The sequence below is a fragment of the Eriocheir sinensis genome, unplaced genomic scaffold (assembly GCF_024679095.1).
Source record: "Eriocheir sinensis breed Jianghai 21 unplaced genomic scaffold, ASM2467909v1 Scaffold1480, whole genome shotgun sequence".
NCBI lineage: Eukaryota > Metazoa > Arthropoda > Malacostraca > Decapoda > Varunidae > Eriocheir > Eriocheir sinensis.
In genome coordinates, this window is record NW_026110829.1 from 6,582 (window position 1) to 30,550 (window position 23,969).

At 44.7% G+C, this 23,969-nt stretch overlaps 1 protein-coding gene across 1 annotated transcript; it reads left to right on the top strand.

The window, feature by feature from the left end:
* Positions 1-1,590: 1,590 nt before the first annotated feature.
* On the top strand, positions 1,591-7,935 carry LOC126990188 (uncharacterized). The gene is made up of 2 exons (XM_050848737.1): positions 1,591-2,333; positions 5,418-7,935. The coding sequence occupies exons 1-2, from the start codon at positions 1,631-1,633 to the stop codon at positions 5,621-5,623; spliced, it is 909 nt and encodes a 302-aa protein (XP_050704694.1). The 5' UTR covers positions 1,591-1,630; the 3' UTR covers positions 5,624-7,935.
* The last annotated feature ends 16,034 nt before the right edge of the window (positions 7,936-23,969 follow it).

A 23,969-nucleotide genomic window follows, 5' to 3' on the forward strand; every position in this document is an offset into this window, starting at 1 on the left:
CTAATGACCCCTAGTAATGACCTGTTGCCCTGTTCGTAATTACGCAGAGATAATATACGGACTGGAAGGCGACTCGCTCTGATGGTGATCTGACTTTTTCTTCTTTTTTTTGGCTTCCTAAGTGACTCCAATGGTTAGATTATGAGATGGATGGCGGAGTCTTCTTACCTTCTTCTTCTTCCTCTTCTTGTTCTTCTTCCTCTATTTCTGCTTTTTTTTCTTCTGCTTCTTCTTCTTCTTGTTCTTCTTCTTCTTCTTCTGCTTTTTCTTCTTCTTCTTCTTCTTCTTCTTCTTCTTCTTCTTCTTCTTCTTCTTCTTCTTCTTCTGCATTTTCTTCTTCTTCTTCTTCTTCTTCTTCTTCTTCTTCTTCTTCTTCTGCTTCTTCTATTTCGTCTTCTTCTTCTTCTTCTTTTTCTTCTTCTGTTTCTTCTTCTTCTTCTTCTTCTTCTTGTTCTTCTTTTTCCTTTTCCTTTTCCTTTTCCTTTTCCATTTCTTTTTCTTTTTCTTTTTCTGCTTCTGCTTCTGCTTCTGCTTCTGCTTCTTCTTCTTCTTTTTCTTCTTCTTCTTCTTCTTCTTCTTCTTCTTCTTCTTCTTCTTCTTCTTCTGCTTCTTCTTCTTCTTCTTCTTCTTCTTCTTCTTCTTCTTCTTCTTCTTCTTCTTCTTCTTCTTTTTTTCCTCTTTTTTTTTTTTTCCTCGTTTTCTTCTCTTGTCTCTTTTCTTTTCTTCTTTTTCTTCTTCTTCGTTTTCCTCTTTTTTCTCATTAGTTTCTCTTTCTTTTCTTTCTTTTCTTTCTTCTTCTTTTTCTTCTTCTTCTTTATTCTCCTCTTGCTCCTCCTTTTTCTTTTCTCTTCCTTCTCCTTAATTCTCCTTCTTCTTTTCTTCTTCTCTTCTTCCTCTTTTTCTCTGCCTCTTCCTTTTTCAACTTCTTTCTTCCTCTTACTCTCTCTCTCTCTCTCTCTCTCTCTCTCTTTCCCCCCCACGCTGCCAGGCTTCTTGTCTCCATGCTTTCTTTCTTCTCTTTCGTCTCCATTTTTTTCTGATTTTTTCCCTTCTTTTGTCTACCTCTTGTTCTTCTTTTTTAACTTCTTCTTGTTATTGTTGTTGTTCTTCCTCCTTTGCTCTCCTTTCTTTTCCTTTGTATTCTTCTTCATTCTTCCCTTTCGTCTCCATTCTTTTCTGGTTATTTCCCTTCCTTTCGCCTGCTGCTAAGAAGACAAGGGTAACGGTGTCGCAGGCGGCGCCATGTAAAGGCGTGTGCATGTACCCGCGCGCAACATCCTGCCCCAGTGCTTGAAAAAGGAGGAGAATGATCTACGAGCTCCAGTGTCTCCCTCTTCGTGACGCGAGTGGTCGCTGCTCGTTGAAATATCTATCCAAGCTGGGAAGAGGCGCGCACGACTCGATCCCAACACACAAACCCACCCACCCACACACACACACACACACACACACACACACCACATACTCAAACCCACCCACCCACACACCCACACCCACACGCACACACACACACACACACACCACATACTCAAACCCACCCACCACACCCACACCCACACCCACACACACACCCACACACCCACCCACACACACCCACCCACACACACACACACACACACGGTGAGCCACGATGAACACCAGGCTGTCCTTACTCATGGTGTTTCTAAAGTCATTATTGCCCGCGCCCGGAGTCTCCCTCAGCCCAGGCCTGGACCCACGCTGCCCCGCCCATACTACCATCTCGGAGGATGATGAATGGGCGAACATTGGCACACTGCAAAATCTGAAACTCGGCTGGGGCATGGTCTTGTTCGTGCACCCCGATCCTGGCTTCAAGGGGGTTAGGCTCGTGGCGGCGGGAGATGGCTGGCAGCAGGACGCCTGGTTCACGCTGGACAACACTTGCTTCCCTCTGGACGCACGGTGGTGGAGGTTGTGGGGAGGTGTATGGGGAAGGAGGAACGATGACAACAACAATGATGGCTTTCTTGACTTTGGTGTACAGACTGGTGATTGTGATCTTGGGTGCCGCAGAGCAGGCCACTTCCTTAATGCCATGAATGTTACTGTTGTGGCTCACGGGCCCTCAAGGTGGATATTATCGTACCCGCAGCAATGCACTGTAGAAGAATACAAAAAAGACAGATACTCATGGATAAACTGCACCTCCCACCCCACCACCACCACCACCACCACCCCTACAACCACCACCACCACCACTACCACCACCACCATCGCCATCATAGTCGTGCCGGTGACGATTGGTGTTGCTGTTGTTGTTGTTCTGCTAGTGGTGCTGACGAAGTGTTACTTGCAGCGAATGGTAAATTCAGGTAAATTCTCTCTCTCTCTCTCTCTCTAGAAGAAAATTATCTAAGCCAAATCGTTTCTGAGCCAACTCGACAAAATAATATACTCGACCTTGTTATAACGACCCAAGATAACCTTGTCAGTAGTGTCACGGTAGGAGAACACCTCGGTTCTTGCGATCATAAATTAGTGCGCGTCGACATTAAAGCTCAATCATCAGTGACTGAAAATAAAGTAAAGGTGCCCAATTTCAAAAGAGCTAACTTCGTAGAAATCCGACAAAAACTAACAGAAATACAACTATCAGATGACGGTATCGTAGAGGAAGCCTGGCTAAGCCTTAAAAATCACTTACTCACTCAGCAGAACACATTCGTCCCCTTGTGCGAGAAGCGAATTAACACTAATAAAAGCCCACCGTGGTTTAATAGCGAAATTAAACAATCAGTCAATGAGAGAAAATTGTTTTACAGGTTAAAGAAACAACAAAGCACGCCCGAGAACATTAGACTTTATAATGATGCCAGGCGACGAGTAAAAAGACTAGTAGGTCAGGCAAAGCGTAGATATGAAGAAAATATTGCAGCCAACTGTAAAAATCATCCGAAATCTTTCTTCAGTTACATAAACAACAGAAAGGCGATCAAAAGTGGTATTGGACCTTTAACAAACAGCGACGGTGCACTAGTGACTGACAGCCAACACATTGCAAACCTCTTAAACAATTACTTTTCCTCGGTGTTTAATACTAACAGTCTTCCTCTCGCTACCACCAACACCAGTACTATCGTAAATCTCGAGCATGCATTGCCTATTTTTGAAATAACAACCGATGAAGTCCTTAAAGCTCTCCATTCACTTAAAACAAATAAAAGTCCTGGACCTGACAAAGTATATCCAACTCTGCTGAAAGAAACGATGAGCGAAATACTCCCCTACCTCACAACCGTATTCAATATGTCCTTGCGACAAGGCATCGTCCCTTCAGATTGGAAAAAGGCTAACGTGACACCGATTTTCAAGAAAGGAGACAAAAAAGTACCAGGTAATTACAGGCCCATTAGTCTAACTTCGGTTGTAGGTAAGCTACTTGAGGGCATAATTAGAGACAAAATTGTAAGTTACCTTGAAAGCCACTCATTGATTGGGGACTCACAACATGGCTTCCGAAACAAAAGATCCTGCCTATCAAACCTATTAACCTTTTATAACGACCTCTTCACTGTTTATGACGTAACCAAATCACTGGACGTAGTCTATCTTGATTTCCAGAAAGCGTTTGATAAAGTCCCGCATCCTAAATTACTTTACAAATTAAAGCAAATAGGTATTGACGGTCAAGTAAACCAATGGATCGCGAATTGGTTGAGCAACAGACAACAAAGAGTAGTGATTGACGGATTTAACTCAGAGTGGGCGCCTGTCACTAGTGACGTCCCTCAGGGCTCGGTCCTTGGCCCAGTGCTCTTCATTATTTACATCAACGACGTGGATGTTGGACTCAATAACCGCATTAGTAAATTTGCAGACGACACAAAGATTGGTTACTCGGTTCTCACTGACGAAGACAGGCAAAGCCTCCAAGAGGATTTGCACAAAATTTCAGCTTGGTCGGATAGATGGGAGATGCCCTTTAACGTAGACAAGTGCCAGGTCCTTCAAGTTGGAACGAGGAATAAGAAGTTCGAATACGAAATGCGCGGCGTTAAACTCAAAAGCGTTCAATGCGTCAAAGACTTGGGGGTCAAAATCGCGTCAAACCTCAAATTCTCACAGCAATGCATCGATGCAGCAAATAAAGCGAACAGAATGTTGGGCTTCATTAAAAGAAACTTTGTATTCAGAAATAAAGATGTAATACTCCCGCTCTACAACAGTTTAGTCAGACCCCACTTGGAATATGCGGTACAGTTTTGGTCCCCCCACCATGCAAAGGATATTGCTAAATTAGAAGGTGTTCAGCGTCGGGCAACGAAAATGATCCCTTCCTTGCGCAACAAATCCTACGAAGAAAGGCTTTCTACCCTTAATATGTTCTCTTGAGAAACGTCGCCTCCGAGGAAAACTGATCGAATGTTTTAAAATACTTAATGGTTTCACGAATGTAGACAGATCAACATTGTTTATGATCGATGACAGTCTGCGCACGAGGAACAATGGCGTAAAACTCTGATGTAGACAAGTAAATTCAGACTGCACAAAATTTTTCTTCACCAACGTTGTAGTGCGAGAATGGAATAAGCTTCCACCATCAGTGGTCCAGTGTAACACGATTGACTCCTTCAAAAATAAGCTCGACCGTCACTTCCTACAACTTAATATCAACTAGAGTAGAAGTGCAACGTTTTGGAGTCTTCTGATGAATGTAAAATCACTTAGGTTTAAGGACAGACCACCAAGTCTGGACCATGGGGTGTGTGTGGTCTGATTTTCTATGTAAATCTATGTAAATCTCTCTCTCTCTCTCTCTCTCTCTCTCTCTCTCTCTCTCTCTCTCTCTCTCTCTCTCTCTCTCTCTCTCTCAAGAGGAGAAAGCAGCTAAAGGGCAAAAAACAAATGAAATAAAAAAGCCCGCTAACTACTTCTCCAGTAGTGTGTGTGTGTGTGTGTGTGTGTGTGTGTGTGTGTGTGTGTGTGTGTGTGTGTGTGTGTGTGTGTGTGTGTGTGTGTGTGTGTGTGTGTGTGTGTGTGTGTGTGTGTGTGTGTGTGTGTGTGTGTGTGTGTGTGTGTGTGTGTGTGGAGAGAGAGAGAGAGAGAGAGAGAGAGAGAGAGAGAGAGAGAGAGAGAGAGAGAGAGAGAGAGAGAGAGAGAGAGAGAGAGAGAGAGAGAGAGAGAGAGGAAATTTAGTATAAAGCAGTAGTAGAAGCAGTAGTAGTAGCAATAGTAGTAATAATAGTAGTAGCAGTAGTTATAGTAGTAGTAGTAGTAGTAGTAGTAGTAGTAGTAGTAGTTGTAATAGTAGTTGCAGTAGTAGTAATAGAAGTAGTAGTAGTAGTAGTAGTAGTAGTAGTAGTAGTAGTAGTAGTAGTAGTAGTAGTAGTAGTAGTAGTAGTAGTAGTAGTAGTTGTACTGTTATCAGTCCCAGCATGTCCTCGCCTCACCCACAGATGTGAGGATGCGATTCCAAAACGTCTCGGCGTCCGCCAGCGAGAGCGTCGTGGTCGAGAACAGCCTGTACGAGACCTTGGACAACACCCGCGGGACCGAGGTGGTCGAGAACAGCCTGTACGAGACCTTGGACAACACCCGCGGGACCGAGGTGGTCGAGAACAGCCTGTACGAGCCCTTTGAAAACGTGAGGAAGCCGCGGTAAGGGAGAAGGAAATGGAAGAGGGAGATGAGGAGCAAGCGTGAAAACATGGCAGCAAAAGCCTGTCGGTTCATCACGAGGCTGCCTGCTATTTTTTTTTTCTACGTTGAGGCCTATTGCGCCGGTAGGCTTCTTCCCGGTGGATCCTGATGGTCGGTCCAAGGCTTCTTCCCGGTGGGTCCTGATGGTCGGCCCAGCCCGTTTTGGCGCAGGCGTGTGTTTATAGTGGCGCCATCTTGCATTGGCTCATGCTGCCGTCCCGGAGCTCATCTTTAATCCTAGAATCTAGAGTCCGGGTTGATAGGTGGTCTTCTGGACAGCATGTGGGTAGTTTTAAGCCACTCAGCGGCGGCTGAAAAATCCCAGTTTGGTGGCACCTGGCGGGGATTGACCTCGCGTCCTCCTGAACGCGGGGCCGTCTTGCTATCCATTCAGCCACTGCCTACCTTTAGCGACAGTGTTAATCAGCTCGTCACCACTTGAGTGACCTGCGGCTATGGGGTGGGCGTGGCGATGCACCCCCGGTGTATGTCCCTGCTGATTGGCTGATTGGTGCATCGTTTGAAGAAAGGGGAGGAGGACGAAGAAGAAGAAGAAGAAGAAGAAAAAGAAAAAGAAAAAGAAAAAGAAAAAGAAGAAGAAGAAGAAGAAGAAGAAGAAGAAGAAGAAGAAGAAGAAGAAGAAGAAGAAGAAAAGCCTAAGTAGCAACAGTGCTGTGTGTTCAGTCTTGTCAGACAAGTGTGGTCAGTACACTCAGTGGGTTCAAAATCCATAACGGGCGTATTAAACAACGGAAGATGAGGGTTTGGCCGGCATTATAACAGCCAATGATATAGTTCATGAAATGGCCTGTACTGCACAGGGTTGGGTCCGAATACATGGACTTGGACTTGGCCTTGGACTTTTGTGCTTGTGCTTGGAGTATGAAAAATCAATTGTACTTGTACTTAGACCCGAAGTATTTGAAAAGTACCAAGTACATTCAAATACAAACAAGTACATTGTATTTAATCAAAAGTTATACCGTACTGTATATAGATTCTCGTGCATTTTGGGATGACACTGCTGGGTAAATACGTACATTGAGTGTTTATGATATTGCAGTGCAATAATAATATTGCTATGGCTCATTAATGTGTATATACAAAAACTACTAACTTCGTAAATCTCGTGCTTTACGAACCTGTGGCAGGAACCCTTTTATCACATCAAGTACTTGTACTTAAGTACAATGACGTGTACTTGGACTTGGCCTTAGTACATAGCAAAGTGACTGTACTTGTACTTGAAAAATATCCAGGTACTTGGACTTGGACTTAAGTCTTAAGTATTAAAACTTAAGTCGCCTGTACTTGGACCCAACCCAAGGTATTACACATGTATTATATATGAATATTCTTTGACGTCAATATATGAATATGATGCCGTATGACAGGAATGTGACTATGTGGTACGATAATGTATGTGGTATGATTAAGTAACTAAGAATATAATATTAATATGATGTGATTCATATATAATATGAGTAAGAAATGAATATGACTAGCCACCCTATGACTGGGATGTGATAGGCTGTTATCAATATGAATGTGATGTGATTATATAAGAACATAAGAACATAAGAACGTAGGAGTCTGCAAGAGGCCGGTAGGCCTGTACAAGGCAGCTCCTTTGAACCTAAGCTCTCGTGTATCTAACCCCACCTAATATCGCTGTCCGTGAATTTATCTAATCTATTTTTTAATGTGACAATTCTATTGGCACTCACCACATGACTGCTAAGCCTATTCCACTCATTCACCACTCTGTTAGTAAATCAATTTTTGCCTATGTCCCTGTTGAATCTGAATTTATCCAGTTTAAACCCGTTACTTCGTGTCCTACCCGATTCTCATACCAACAAAACTTTATGAATATTCTTCTTATTAAAGCCCTTCATCCATTTATAAACCTCGATCATGTCTCCACGCACCCTTCGCCTTTCTAAAGAATGCAAGTTTAACTGTTTGAGTCTTTCCTCGTATGGCAAGTTTCTCAACCCCTGAATCATCTTAGTCATCCTCCTCTGCACCGATTCTAACATTTTGATATCCATTCTATAGTAAGGTGACCAGAACTGAACCGCATAGTCAAGATGAGGTCTAACTAATGCTAAATATAGTTTGAGGAAGACTTCGGCGCTTCTGTTGCTTACGCTCCTTGAAATAAATCCCAGTACCCTATTTGCTCGATTTCTAGTTTGAATGCATTGTGCCCTTGGACGGAGATCATAGCTCACTAAGACCCCTAAATCTCTCTCGCACCCAAACCTGCTTATGAGAGTGTCATTTAAGCAGCAGTCGTTTTTTTTTTTTTTTTTTTTTTACAGCAAAGGAGACAGCTCAAGGGCACAAAAAAGTAAACATTAATAAAAAAAAAAAAGCCCGCTACTCGCTGCTCCTAAAAAGAATCAAAAGAGGAGAGGTGTCCTGATACCCTCCTCTTGAAAGAGTTCAAGTCGTAGGCAGGAGGAAATACAGATGAAGGAAGATTGTTCCAGAGTTTACCAGCGTGAGGGATGAAAGAGTGAAGATGCTGGTTAACTCTTGCATAAGGGGTTTGGACAGTATAGGGATGAGCATGAGTAGAAAGTCGAGTGCAGCGGGGCCGCGGGAGGGGGGGAGGCATGCAGTTAGCAAGTTCAGAAGAGCAGTCAGCGTGGAAATATCGATAGAAGATAGAAAGAGAGACAACATTGCGGCGGAATTTAAGAGGTAGAAGACTATCAGTATGAGGAGGAGAGCTGATGAGACGAAGAGCCTTTGCCTCCACTCTGTCCAGAAGAGCTGTGTGAGTGGAGCCCCCCCACACATGAGATGCATACTCCATACGAGGGCGGACAAGGCCCCTGTATATGGACAGCAACTGTGCAGGGAAGAAGAACTGGCGGAGACGGTACAGAACGCCCAGCCTCGAGGAAGCTGATTTAGTAAGAGATGAGATATGAAGTTTCCAGTTGAGATTTTGAGTTAAGGATAGACCGAGGATGTTTAGTGTTGAGGAAGGTGATAGCTGGGTGTTGTCAAAGAATAGGGGATAGTTGTTTGGAAGATTGTGTCGAGTGGATAGGTTGAGAAACTGTGTTTTTGAGGCGTTGAAGGACACCAGGTTCTTCTTGCCCCAATCGGAAATAATAGTAAGGTCTGAGGCTAAGCGTTCTGCAGCCTCCAGCCTTGAGTCGTTAAGTTCCTGAAGGGTGGGTCTTCTATTAAAAGAAGTTGAATAATGCAGAGTGGAATCATCGGCGTAGGAATGGATAGGACAGTTCGTTTTGGAAAGAAGATCATCAATGAACAACAGAAAAAGGAGATAGGACAGAACCCTGTGGGACACCACTGTTAATAGATTTAGGGGAAGAACAGTGACCGTCTACCACGGCAGAAATAGAACGGTCAGAAAGGAAACTGGAGATAAAGGTACAGAGAGAAGGATAGAAACCGTAGGAGGGTAGTTTAGAAAGCAAAGATTTGTGCCAGACCCTATCAAAAGCTTTTGATATGTCCAGCGCAATAGCAAAAGTTTCACCGAAACGGTTAAGAGAGGATGACCAAGAGTCAGTTAAGAAGGCTAGGAGATCACCAGTAGAACGCCCCTTGCGGAACCCATACTGGCGATCAGATAGAAGGTCAGAAGTGGAAAGGTGCTTTTGAATCTTCCGGTTAAGGATTGATTCAAAAGCTTTAGATAGACAAGAAAGTAAAGCAATAGGACGGTAGTTTGAGGGATTGGAGCGGTCACCCTTCTTAGGTACAGGCTGTATGAAGGCATACTTCAAGCAAGAAGGAAAGGTAGATGTTGACAGGCAGAGGCGAAAGAGTTTGACCAGGCAGGGTGACAGCACGGAGGCACAGTTTTTAAGGACAATAGGAGGCACTCCATCAGGTCCATAAGCCTTCTGAGGATTGAGGCCAGAGAGGGCATAGAAAACATCATTTTGAAGAATCTTTATAACAGGCATAAAGGAGTCAGAGGGGGGATGAGTAGGAGGAATATGCCCAGAATCGTCCAGAGTGGAGTTTTTAGAAAAAGTTTGAGAGAAGAGTTCAGCCTTAGAGATAGATGAGACGGCAGTGTTGCCGTCAGGACTGAGGAGTGGAGGGAAAGATGAAGAAGTGAAGTTGGAGGAGATGTTTTTGGCTAGATGCCAGAAGTCACGGGAAGAGTTAGAGAAAGCAAGGTTTTGACATTTTCTATTAATGAAAGAATTTTCGGTTAGTCGGAGAATAGATTTGGCACGATTTCGGGCAGAAATGTAAAGTTCAAAATTAGCATTAGTTTGAAGGCTCTGGTATCTTTTGTGAGCTACCTCTCTATCATTGACAGCACGAGAACAAGCGTGATTAAACCAAGGCTTTTTAGCGTGAGGAGTAGAGAAAGAACGAGTAATGTATGCCTCCATTCCAGAAACAATCACCTCTGTGATGCGCTGAGCACACACAGAGGGGTCTCTATCCTGGAAGCAATAATCATTCCACGGGAAATCGGAAAAGTACATCCTCAGGTCGTCCCACCGAGCTGAAGCAAAATGCCAGAAGCATCGCCTCTTCGGTGGGTCCAGAGGGTGTACAGGAGCGATAGGACAGGATGCAGAAATAAGATTGTGATCGGAGGAGCCCAACGGAGAGAACAGTTTGACAGAATAAGCAGAAGGGTTTGAGGTAAGGAAGAGGTCTAGAATGTTGGGCCGATCTCCAAGACGGTCGGGAATACGTGTAGGGTGCTGGACCAACTGTTCTAGGTCGTTGAGGATAGCAAAGTTGTAGGCTTGTTCACCAGGATGGTCAGTGAAAGAGGATGAAAGCCAAAGCTGGTGGTGAACATTGAAATCTCCTAGGAAGGAGATTTCAGCGAAGGGAGAGTGGGTCAAGATGTGCTCCACTTTAGAATTCAAATAGTCAAAGAATTTTACATAGTTGGTAGAGTTAGGTGAGAGATAAACAGCACAGATGTATTTAGTAATAGAATGACAGTGAAGTCTTAACCAGATGGTGGAAAATTCAAAAGAGTCAAGGTCGTGGGCACGAGAGCAAGTGATGTCGTTGCGCACGTAGGCGCAACATCCAGCTTTGTATTGAAATTTAGGATAGAGATAGTAGGAGGGAACAGAGTAGAGATTGCTGTCAGTAGCCTCAGAAACTGTGTTTCGGTAAGGAAGAGAAGGTGAGGTTTAGAGGAGGAGAGATGATGTTCCACAGAATGAAAATTAGAACGAAGACCGCGAATGTTGCAGAAATTGAGAAGAAAGAGGTTCGAGGAGTTATGAAGACACCTCTCGGGTCGGCAGCCAGAAGGGGAGTCCTCCCTGGGGGAATTTGTGGTCCCCCCCTCCATTTTGAAATTTTAATTTTGGGAAAAGGTGTATATGTTGTGAGAATGTAGTGTGGTGTGGATAAAGAGAGGATCTGTCTTTAGAGAGCATGCTGAACTACTCTCCGGTGTTGGTGAGACAATAGGGAAACGGTTAGTGAGGACATGGGAAGGGTCTTTGGAGGGCTTCAGCTCCCTTCTCACCTCCCATATTTACCTCACCGGGAGTGGCTTGCGCCCGTTCGGTAGGTGTCTTCCTACCTACTCCAGCGTTGGTGAGGAACTTTGTCAAACGCTTTACTAAAATCAAGATAGATTACATCATAATTTTCATCTCTGTCAACCGCCTCAAATACTTTCTTGTAGAAGGACAAGAGATTGGTGAGGCATGACCTACCTTTCGTGAACCCTTGCTGCGAGTCATGAATTAAGCTATGTTTCTCTAGATGGTCCCGAATGTTCCCGGCTATTATGGACTCCAGCATCTTGCCTATAACCGATGTTAAGCTAATTGGGCAATAGTTTGAAGCAGCTGACCTGTCCCCCTTTTTGAAAATCGGCGCCACATTAGCTACTTTCCATAGGCTGGGCACATAACCAGTATTTACCGACATCTTAAAGATGTCGGTTAGTGGGTCACTGAGTAAATCATCTAATTCCTTTAATACCCTCGGAAATATCCCGTCAGGACCTGGCGACTTGTTCTTCTTAAGCTTATCTATCTCATCCTGAACTATTTGCCTGGTAATGATTATATCCCTCAATTTATCGCCATCCCCGCCATCGTACACCTGAACCCTTTCCGGAATAGTTGTTCGATCCTCTTGTGTGAATACTGAAAGGAAGTAGTCGTTCAACAATGTGTTCATATTTTCGTAATTTTCTACTAGCTCGCCTGTGTTTGTTTTCAGCGGTCCAATTTTCTCCCTTGTTTTTGTTCTATACATCTGAAAGAAGCCCTTAGGATTACTTTTCGCCTCATTTGCTACTTTGATCTCATAGCTCCTTTTTGCTACCCTGGTGTTCTTCTTCACTAATCTAGATAGTTCGACATACCGGCCCCTGAGATGTGTTTCACCATTCTCTATTTTCTGATAAATTCCCTTCTTTAACCCTAGCTCGTGTTTTAGTCCACGAGTCATCCACTTAGGGTCATTGTTTTCTTTTCTAAGTGTTCGCTGTGGTATATGCTGTCCTTGCCCCTCTACTATTACTCTAACTAAATTATTGTAAGACAGTTCTACCTGGTTCTCCTGGCTCTCCAACCCACAGTTCTGGCCTTCATGAATCCCTAAATTATCCCAGTTTACCCCTTCAAGATGTCTTCGAAGCCCCTCGTAATTTGCTCTTCTAAAATCTGGCACTAACACTGGGTTTGGTTCGCGGGTTACCGCCCAGTCTAAGCTAAAACGAACCGTTCTGTGATCACTATTTCCTAACTCTCCGCCCACCTCCAACTCACGTAGCAAGTTCCCATTATTGGTTAGGACTAAGTCTAATATGTTATCTCCTCTGGTAGGCTCAGTAACTACCTGCTTAAGGAAATTATCTTGTATAACTTCAAGAAAATCCTCGGCTTCCAGGTCACCCCCTAGGTCTTCCAAGTCTATATTCCTATAATTAAAGTCCCCAATTACGCAGACATTTCTACTCCTACTCGGCCAGCCAATCTCCTGTAGTAATATACTCGTGTCCTGCCTGTTAAGGCTGGGTGGCCTGTATAGAGCTCCTGGAGTTAGTTTTTCTTTCCCTTTGTAGCGGCGACAGAAGAGAGAGAGAGAGAGAGAGAGAGAGAGAGAGAGAGAGAGTCTCTCTCTCTCTCTCTCTCTCTCTCTCTCTCTCTCCCTTTGTTGTTTTCTTTCTCATCTCATATTCTTTTCGCCGTCCTTTCTGCATCTCCCCTCCCTTCTTATTTCTTTGTTTCGTCCAAGTGTCCCTCTTCGTCTCCTTGCCTTCCAGTCCTTGCCTCTCCTCTCTTCCTATAGTTTTGCTTCTCTCATTATTTTCGTCATTTTTTACCAGCACAAAACTCAGGAGCAACTTGTGAACTGTTTTTCGCTTTGGTCTAACTAACGCCGCATAACTTGAGTGCACCAAATCAATTCTCTTTGTTGTTTAGTATAATGTCAATGTCTTTTTTTCCCTCCTTGTGAATCATATCGGTTTCCTTGAATTTATCTTTTCTTTGTTTTATCAATTTCCTGTTTTCCTGTTTTCCTTATCCTCCGAACCCCTCGATCCCCTTTTTCCTCTCTCTTCTTCGTTCTCTACTTTCCTCCTGCCTCCTTTTCCTCTTTCCCTGTATCTTCCTTTTCCTTGTTTCCTTGTTTCTTCCTTTTTTGGGGGGGAAAATGACACTGAATAAAAAAAAAAATAATTACAAAATACAAACTCGAGCACGAAAAAAACCTTAGTGTCAGGATGGTAGTCCCTCCAGCATTCAGTATGCCCAGGTCTCAAGTAGCTGCACCCACACTTATGGCAAGCTTAGTGCATCCTATGGTGATGCGGCTACAGATATTACTGGGAAGTCAGTGGGGCTGACCCTGTACCTTGCCGCTTGTGTGCCAGGCCAGGATCATTAACAATAACGTTCTCTCAGCTGTGCTCAGTGAGTATCCTGCATTTGCCGCTAGATTGTAGTTCATATGCTCAGTCCCTTATGTCTGCTCCCCTGACTAACTCAAGGCCTTTATTCTTTTAGCACTTGTCCCCTGCCATTGTATCTTTTCAGTTTCCTTCCTGGTGCTACGTCCACATGTATCCGTAGCTGTACAGTCACACTCTGTACTGCCTGGGGGTTGGGATGGCATGCTCCTCCCTTCCCTTTGTTGTTTACTTGTAACAATAAACTTGCAAGCAATCAATCAATTTCATATTTGTTATTCGTCTATATTTTCCTCTTTCGTTCCGTACTGTGTGTGTGTGTGTGTGTGTGTGTGTGTGTGTGTGTGTGTGTGTGTGTGTGTGTGTGTGTGTACAACATCTTGACGTAATATCCGGTTTATGCAAAGAGAGAGAGAGAGAGAGATTACTTTAACTTCCTTTCTTTCACTTTCTCCTCCTCCTCTTTTGTTTTATTATTCATATTTTTTTCTTTTCCTTTTTTGTGTCCTTTCCTGCTATTCCCTTTCCCTATCACCTCTCTCTCCTCCTCTTTCTTCTCCTCTTCTTCTTCTCTCTTCTTCTCTCGGGTACGGACTGGGTATTCTCGCGTCTGTGTTCACGGTCGAGAATACCCGGTCCATACCCGAGAGCCCTACCCCACCGATGGGAATCACTCCCCTAGAAATTGGCACAATCGAAGAACGGGATGTGAAGAAGTACCTAGACAAACTCGAGACAAACAAGTCCACCGGACCCGACGACTTGTCACCCAGGCTGCTCAAGGAACTCAAGCAGCAAATTCTCAAGCCACTCACCACCATCTACAATCTGTCACTACAACAAAACAAAGTCCCAAAAGACTGGAAACAAGCGAATGTAACTCCGATCTACAAAAAGGGAGACAAAAGTGTGGCCCTAAACTACAGACCAATCAGCCTGACCTCTGTGGCGGGAAAAATCCTCGAGAAGATCATCAGAGACAAACTCGTTAGGTTCCTTGAAGACAACAACATCATTTCCGATGCTCAGCACGGTTTCAGGAACAAGCGCTCATGCTTAACCAATTTATTGGACTTCTTCCAAGGTATCTATGAAAACTGGGATAATCATATCCCCAGCGATGTTATATATCTAGACTTTCAGAAAGCCTTTGACAAAGTGCCACACGAAAGACTCCTCAAGAAACTCAAGTCAGCGGGATTAGGCTGCAATCTGACAGCGTGGATCAAGGACTGGCTCACTGGAAGAAAACAACGAGTTGTACTCAACGGACAGGCCTCCAGTGGCTCCCGGTCACAAGTGGAGTGCCACAGGGGTCAGTGCTGGGACCCATACTTTTCATCATATATATCAACGATCTAGAACTAGGATTGAAATCCAATCTTTCAAAATTTGCCGACGACACAAAGGTGGGTGGGAAGGCCCTCACAACGGCAGACTGCGAAATTATCCAGAGACCTGGACCAGATCACTCGGTGGTCAGAAAAATGGCAGATGTCCTTCAACACTGCCAAATGTAAAGTAATGCATATCGGATCCAGAAACAGCAACCACACATACCACATGGGTGGCGAACCACTACATGTTGTGCAAGAGGAAAGAGACCTCGGGGTCACCATCAGCATTGACTTGAAACAAATAAAACACTGCAAGTCCGCCTGTAAGAAAGCCAATACAATGCTTGGGTTCATATCGAGGAACTTCGAATACAAGACGCCGGGAGTTATGTTATCCTTGTACAATTCGCTGGTAAGGCCCCACCTGGAATACGCCGTGCAATTCTGGTCTCCTAATTACAGGAAAGACATTGAATTACTTGAGAGAGTACAGCGCCGCGCCACGAAGATGATACCATCACTGAGGACGAAACCCTATGAAGAGCGACTCGAGCGACTCAACCTCTTCACGTTGGAAAAGAGACGCCTGCGGGGAGACATGATACAAGTCTTTAAGTACCTGAACAAGCTCAGCAACGTTGATCACTCCAAACTCTTCACGCTACAAACCAACCTGAGAACAAGAAACAACGGAAAAACAATTCAAGCAAGGCGATGCAATACCGACATCGGCAGGAGTTATTTCTCGAATAGAGTTGTTCGCCACTGGAACAGCCTTCCTGCTGAAGTGGTTAGCGCAGAGACCATCAACTCCTTCAAGAAACGCATTGATCGCCACTTTGCTGCATCGGGAGTGAACTGAACGCTCCCAAGAGTAGATACACAAGTGCTTTTATCCTTCCCTGCAAGCCACTCCTATGGCAAACGGATTGATTGAATCACTGAACGCAGGCAGCCTAGTAATGAGCCAACAGGCTTTCTGCTGCCTGCTAGTCCATGTCCATGTTTCCTCCCCTTCTTCTCCTCTCCATATCTGTCTCATCCGCTTTTGAATCCTCTCTCTCTCTCTCTCTCTCTCTCTCTCTCTCTCTCTCTCTCTCTCTCTCTCTCTCTCTCTCTCTCTCTCTCTCTCTCTCTCTCTCTCTCTCTCTCTCTCTCTCTCTCTCTCTCTCTCTCTCAAACGATCTTGTACTTCCAATGTATTTCTTATTATTTTCCTTATCTAACGCTTTCCTTGTCTCTCTCTCTCCTCTTATAACATGAACGTCAGGAGTCTGCGCGAGGCCATGGAGTCACCGTAGTAGTGGTGGTAGTAGTAGTAGTAGTAGTAGTAGTAATAGTAGTAGAAGTAGTAGTAGTGGTGGTGGTAGTATACAGTAGTAGTAGTAGTAGTAGTAGTGGTGGTGGGAAAACCCAGAGCTAATCAGATAGAAGAAGAGGGGGAGGAGGAGGAGGAGGAGGACAGTGTAAATTGAATGTGTGTGTAATTCACCACGGCCTGATCACGAGCTGGACTCGCAATCGCCAGCAAGTAGCCTCCAGACATGCACAGCGCCTAAACCGACTAAGCCACGGAGCGGTGTGTGTGTGTGTGTGTGTGTGTGTGTGTGTGTGTGTGTGTGTGTGTGTGTGTGTGTGTGTGTGTGTGTCAGGAATGGAGTATTCGTATTCCTATTCTTTCTTTTTTTTTTTTTACAACAAAGGAGGCAGCTCAAGGGCACACAAAAAAAGAAAACAATAATAAAAAAAAAGCCCGCTACTCGCTGCTCCTAAAGTAAAACAAAAGAGGTGGCCGAAAGGAAGATCAAATACAGGAGGAGAGGTGTCCTGATACCCTCCTCTTGAAAGAGTTCAAGTCGTAGGCAGGAGGAAATACAGATGAAGGAAGATTGTTCCAGAGTTTACCAGCGTGAGGGATGAAAGAGTGGAGATGCTGGTTATCTCTTGCGTAAGGGATCTGGACAGTATAGGGATGAACTTGAGTAGAAAGTCGTGTGTGGCGAGGCCGCGGGAGGGGAGGAAGCATGCAGTTAGCAAGTTCAGAAGAGGAGTCAGCATGAAAATATCGATAGAAGATGGAGAGGCAACATGGCGGCGAAATTTAAGAGGTAGAAGACTATCAGTAAGAGGAGGAGAACAGATGAGACAAAGAGCCTTAGACTCCACTTTGTCCAAGAGAGCTGTGTGAGTGGAGCCCCCCACACGTGAGATGCATATTCCATACGAGGGCGGACAAGGCCACTGTAAATGGATAGCAATTGTGCGGGGGAGAAGAACTGGCGGAGACGGTACAGAACGCCCAGCCTCGAGGAAGCTGATTTAGTAAGAGAAGAGATATGAAGTTACCAGTTGAGATTTTGAGTTAAGGATAGACCTAGGATGTTTAGTGTTGAAGAAGATGATAGCTGAGTGTTGTCAATGAATAGGGGATAGTTGTTTGGAAGATTATGTCGAGTAGATAGGTGGAGAAACTGTGTTTATGAGGCGTTGAAGGACACCAAGTTCTTCTTGCCCCAATCGGAAATAATAGTAAGGTCTGAGGCTAAGCGTTCTGTTGCCTCTAGCCTTGAATTGTTAACTTCCTGTAGGGCTGGTCTTCTATTAAAAGAAGTTGAATAATGCGGAGTGTAGTCATCGGCGTAAGAATGAATAGGACAGTTCATCAATGAACAACAGAAAGAGAGTGGGAGATAGGACAGAACCCTGTGGGACACCACTGTTAATAGGTTTAGGGGAAGAACAGTGGCCGTCTACCACAGCAGAAACAGAACGGTCAGAGAGGAAACTTGAGATAAAGGTACAGAGAGAACGATAGAAAAACGTTAAGAGGGTAGTTTGGAGAACAAAGATTTGTGCCAAACCCTATCAAAGGCTTTTGATATCTCCAGCGCAATAGCAAAGGTTTCACCGAAACGGCTAAGAGAGGGTGACCAAGAATCAGTTAGGAAGGCAAGATCACCAGTAGAACGCCCCTTGCGGAACCCATACTGGCGATCAGATAGAAGGTCAGAAGTGGAAAGGTGCTTTTCAATCTTCCGGTTAAGGATTGATTCAAAAGTTTAGATAGACAAGAAAGCAAAGCTATAGGACGGTAGTTTGTGGGATTGGAACGGTCACCCTTCTTAGGTACAGGCTGTATGAAGGCATACTTCCAGCAGGAAGGAAAGGAAGATGTTCGAAGGCTCTGGTACCTTTTGTGAGTTGCCTCTCTATCTTTGACAGCACGAGAACAAGCGTGATTTATTATAGAAAGATCTTTCTCCTCCTCCTCCTCCTCCTCGTTCTCATCTTCACCCTACTCCTGCGTCTCCAGCTCTTCTTTTCTCTCATTTCCTCTCCTCCTCCTCCTCCTCCTCCTCCTCCTCCTCCTCCTCCTCTTCCTCTTCCTCCTCCTCCTCCACCTCCTTCTCCTCCTTTTCCTCCTCCTCCTCCCCTCCTACTCCTCATACTGGCCAGGAGGGGGAGGCTGGGAGGGGGAGGGGGAGGAGTAGAGAGAGAGATATTTACATAGATTTACATAGAAAATCAGACCACACAGACCCCATGGTCCAGACTTGGTGGTCTGTCCTTAAACCTAAGTGATTTTACATTCATCAGAAGACTCCAAAACGTTGCACTTCTACTCTAGTTGATATTAAGTTGAAGGAATTGACGGTCGAGCTTATTTTTGAAGGAGTCAATCGTGTTACACTGGACCACTGATGGTGGAAGCTTATTCCATTCTCGCACTACAACGTTGGTGAAGAAAAATTTGGTGCAGTCTGAATTTACTTGTCTACATCTGAGTTTTACGCCATTGTTCCTCGTGCGCAGACTGTCATCGATCATAAACAATGTTGATCTGTCTACATTCGTGAAACCATTAAGTATGTTAAAACATTCGATCAGTTTTCCTCGGAGGCGACGTTTCTCAAGAGAGAACATGTTAAGGGTAGAAAGCCTTTCTTCGTAGGATTTGTTGCGCAAGGAAGGGATCATTTTCGTTGCCCGACGCTGAACACCTTATAATTTAGCAATATCCTTTGCATGGTGGGGGGACCAAAACTGTACCACATATTCCAAGTGGGGTCTGACTAAACTGTTGTAGAGCGGGAGTATTACATCTTTATTCTTGAATACAAGGTTTCTTTTAATGAAGCCCAACATTCTGTTCGCTTTATTTGCTGCATCGATGCATTGCTGTGAGAATTTGAGGTTTGACGCGATTTTGACCCCCAAGTCTTTGAAGCATTGAACGCTTTTGAGTTTAACGCCGCGCATTTCGTATTCGAACTTCTTATTCCTCGTTCCAACTTGAAGGACCTGGCACTTGTCTACGTTAAAGGGCATCTGCCATCTATCCGACCAAGCTGAAATTTTGTGCAAATCCTCTTGGAGGCTTTGCCTGTCTTCGTCAGTGAGAACCGAGTTACCAATCTTTGTGTCGTCTGCAAATTTACTAATGCGGTTATTGAGTCCAACATCCACGTCGTTGATGTAAATAATGAAAGCACTGGGCCAAGGACCGAGCCCTGAGGGACGCCACTAGTGACAGGCGCCCACTCTGAGTTAAATCCGTCAATCACTACTCTTTGTTGTCTGTTGCTCAACCAATTCGCGATCCATTGGTTTACTTGACCGTCAATACCTATTTGCTTTAATTTGTAAAGTAATTTAGGATGCGGGACTTTATCAAACGCTTTCTGGAAATCAAGATAGACTACGTCCAGTGATTTGGTTACGTCATAAACAGTGAAGAGGTCGTTATAAAAGGTTAATAGGTTTGATAGGCAGGATCTTTTGTTTCGGAAGCCATGTTGTGAGTCCCCAATCAATGAGTGGCTTTCAAGGTAACTTACAATTTTGTCTCTAATTATGCCCTCAAGTAGCTTACCTACAACCGAAGTTAGACTAATGGGCCTGTAATTACCTGGTACTTTTTTGTCTCCTTTCTTGAAAATCGGTGTCACGTTAGTCTTTTTCCAATCTGAAGGGACGATGCCTTGTCGCAAGGACATATTGAATACGGTTGTGAGGGAGGAGAGTATTTCGCTCTTCGTTTCTTTCAGCAGAGTTGGATATACTTTGTCAGGTCCAGGACTTTTATTTGTTTTAAGTGAATGGAGAGCTTTAAGGACTTCATCGGTTGTTATTTCAAAAATAGGCAATGCATGCTCGAGATTTACAATAGTACTGGTGTTGGTGGTAGCGAGAGGAAGACTGTTAGTATTAAACACCGAGGAAAAGTAATTGTTTAAGAGGTTTGCAATGTGTTGGCTGTCAGTCACTAGTGCACCGTCGCTGTTTGTTAAAGGTCCAATACCACTTTTGATCGCCTTTCTGTTGTTTATGTTACTGAAGAAAGATTTCGGATTATTTTTACAGTTGGCTGCAATATTTTCTTCATATCTACGCTTTGCCTGACCTACTAGTCTTTTTACTCGTCGCCTGGCATCATTATAAAGTCTAATGTTCTCGGGCGTGCTTTGTTCTTTCTTTAACCTGTAAAACAATTTTCTCTCATTGACTGATTGTTTAATTTTGCTATTAAACCACGGTGGGCTTTTATTAGTGTTAATTCGCTTCTCGCACAAGGGGACGAATGTGTTCTGCTGAGTGAGTAAGTAATTTTTAAGGCTTAGCCAGGCTTCCTCTACGTTGCCGTCATCTGATAGTTGTATTTCTGTTAGTTTTTGTCGGATTTCTACGAAGTTAGCTCTTTTGAAATTGGGCACCTTTACTTTATTTTCAGTCACTGATGATTGAGCTTTAATGTCGACGCGCACTAATTTATGATCGCAAGAACCGAGGTGTTCTCCTACCGTGACACTACTGACAAGGTTATCTTGGGTCGTTATAACAAGGTCGAGTATATTATTTTGTCGAGTTGGCTCAGAAACCATTTGGCTTAGATAATTTTCTGTTAAAGCAAGACATCTCAGTTCATAAAATTTGTTGCTTAGGCTACGCGCACTGAAACTAAGGATTTTTAAGTTATCTAGAGGCATGGTAATACAGGTGGTGGTACTTGCGGGATCACGGTTACGGGTTTGTTGCGATGCACGGCGTCTATTTACACGGGCGGGGTGGAGGGACGTGGCCGTGACTCGTTTTTTGCTCGGATGACACGCAATGCTTCGTTGAGGAGCCTTCCGAGTCTGGCTGCCCCGATGGGAGAAAGGTGCAATCCGTCCCTGTGGAAGAGCTCATTTTGTCCATAGAAATTGTCCCATGCGTTTAGGAACTCCACGTCAAGCTCCCTACAAAGAGTCTGTAAGCGGTTGTTTAGGCTGAAGGCCTTACTGAAAAAGTCGCTCTCCGCCCAAGTCCGTGGTAGAACTCCTGAAATCAAAATGTTAGGGGATTTAGTCTTATACTGCTGGATGAGCCTACGGTACTTCTCCAGGAGTTCCTCAGACCGGGTCGTGGTGACGTCGCTCGTACCTCTGTGAATAACAGAGAGAGAGAGAGAGAGAGAGAGAGAGAGAGAGAGATTGATTAGCTAGACAAGTGTTAGTAAAGTCTCCGGAAGTGATATCCAAATTTCACTATTCCATTATTATACGATTGATTAAGGAAGAGGAGGAGGAAGAGGCGGAAGAGGAGGAGGAGGAAGAGGAGGAGGAGGAGGAGTAGAAGGAGGAGGAAGAGGACGTAGAGTCATAACTTCGTATCACATACACTCAGACTTATATGATCTTCTATATGTCCTTCTTTTTTTAACTTCTCTCTCTCTCTCTCTCTCTCTCTCTCTCTCTCTCTCTCTCTCTCTCTCTCTCTCTCTCTCTCTCTCTCTCTCTCTCTCTCTCTCTCTCTCTCTCTCTCTCTCTCTCTCTCTGCTTTCTTTCTTCTCTTTGGTATTTTCAATTTTTTCCCTTCTTTTGTTAACCTTTTATTCTTCTTCTTTAATTTAATCTTGTTATTGTTGTTGTTCTTGGTCCCTTGTTCTTCTTTTTTTTCCTTTGTATTCCTTTTCTTCTTTCTTCCCTTTCGTGTCCATTCTTCTCTGGTTATTTCCCTTCCTTTCGTGTCCATTCTTCTCTGATCATTTCCCTTCCTTTCGTGTCCATTCTTCTCTGATCATTTCCCTTCCTTTTGTGTCCATTCTTCTCTGATCATTTCCCTTCCTCTCGTGTCCATTCTTCTCTGATCATTTCCCTTCCTTTCGTGTCCATTCTTCTCTGATCATTTCCCTTCCTTTCGTGTCCATCCTTCTCTGATCATTTCCCTTCCTTTCGTGTCCATTCTTCTCTGATCATTTCCCTTCCTTTCGTGTCCATTCTTCTCTGATCATTTCCCTTCCTTTCGTGTCCATTCTTCTCTGATCATTTCCCTTCCTTCCGTCGGCTGCAAGGGAGACAAAAAGCCGCATTTTTAAGCGTCTCGGCGCCTCAGTTCGCCTGTTTGAAAAACCTCTATTGGAAGGTGCTGAGACTTTCCAGCATGGACTGTTCTGTGATCCTCGCCATAGTTTTACTCAGCTTCTGCACCTTGAACAGAGAAAGTCACCCGTGAGCTCCCGGTTGATGTTCTCTGTGGCGCTGAGTAATAGTCGTACTTTGAGCCCGGAGTAAGTTGTGTCGAGGCGTCAAGTAGTACACAGCAAGTCACGCACGAAACATCCTGTCCCAGATCTGGAAACTGTAGGAAAATTATCTAAAAGGCGCCCAGTATATAATCACAAGCACAGCCATTTCTCCCCAGTGTCTCTTTCGTCCTGCCGGGAGTGGTCGCTGCACGCTGAATTGCCTCTCCAAGGAAAGGGAGGCCACGAGTCGCTGCGAAGATACGAAAGTGAACGCCTCAGCAGTCTTTAGAAGCTCAATACTCAAGACTCAACACTCTTCCCCTGCACACACACACACACACACACACACACACACACACACACACACACACACACACGGTGAGCCACGATGAAGGCCAGGCTGCCCTTACTCTTGGTGTTTATTGAATCATCGTTGCTTGCGGCCGGAAATTCCTTCAGACCCTACTGGAACCCACACTGCCCTGCCCAAATTGCCATCTCGGGGGATGAGGAATGGAAGAACTTTACCACCAGGGAACGTAAAAGGGGCGCCTGGAGCACCACCTTATACGTGCACCCCGATCCAGGGTTCAAAGGCATCAGGCTCGTGGCGGCGGACGATGGCTTGCTGAGTGACGCCTGGTTCACGCTGGACGCCACTTGCTTCCCTGGGGACGCACAGTGGTGGAGGTTGTGGGCACGTGTGTTGAACTATGGCAGCATCAATGGCTACGGTCTTCAGTTTGAAGTACAGGCTGGTGACTGTGCTCTTGGGTGCCTCAGAACAGGCTACTTCCCTGATTACCGGGCTGTTACTGTTGAGGCTCACGGGCCCTCAAGGTGGAGATCACAGTAGCCGAATCGACCATGCACTGTAAAAGGATACACAAGTCAAAGCCTCTCATGGATAAACTGCACCTACATCCCCATCACCACCACCACCACCACCACCACCACCCCTACGACCACCACCACCACCACCACCCCTACAACCACCATCACCACCACCACCACCACCCCTACGATCACCACCACCACCACCCCTACAACCAACATCACCATAACCACCATCACCATCATCGTTGTGTCGGCAATGATAGGTGTTGGTGTTGTTGTTCTTGTGATGATGTGGCGTTTCCAACAGTGAAGGATATCAAAGAAGGTAAAATCTCTCTCTCTCTCTCTCTCTCTCTCTCTCTCTCTCTCTCTCTCTCTCTCTCTCTCTCTCTCTCTCTCTCTCTCTCTCTCTCTCTCTCTCTCTCTCTCTCTCTCTCTCTCTCTACAGCAGAGTAAGCAGATCAAGGGAAAAAGATGGAAAAAAAAAGAGGCCCGCTAAGCAATGCTATTACAGTAGTGTGTGTGTGTGTGTGTGTGTGTGTGTGTGTGTGTGTGTGTGAAAGAGAGAAAGAGAAAAAAAAAGTTAAATGCAATAATAATAATAATGGTAGTAGTAGTAGTAGCAGTAGTAGTAGTGCTAGCACTTCCCCCAAGACTGGGTGGAATGGGGATCACCAACCCTGAGAAGCTGGCAGATAAGGAGAACCAAAACTCC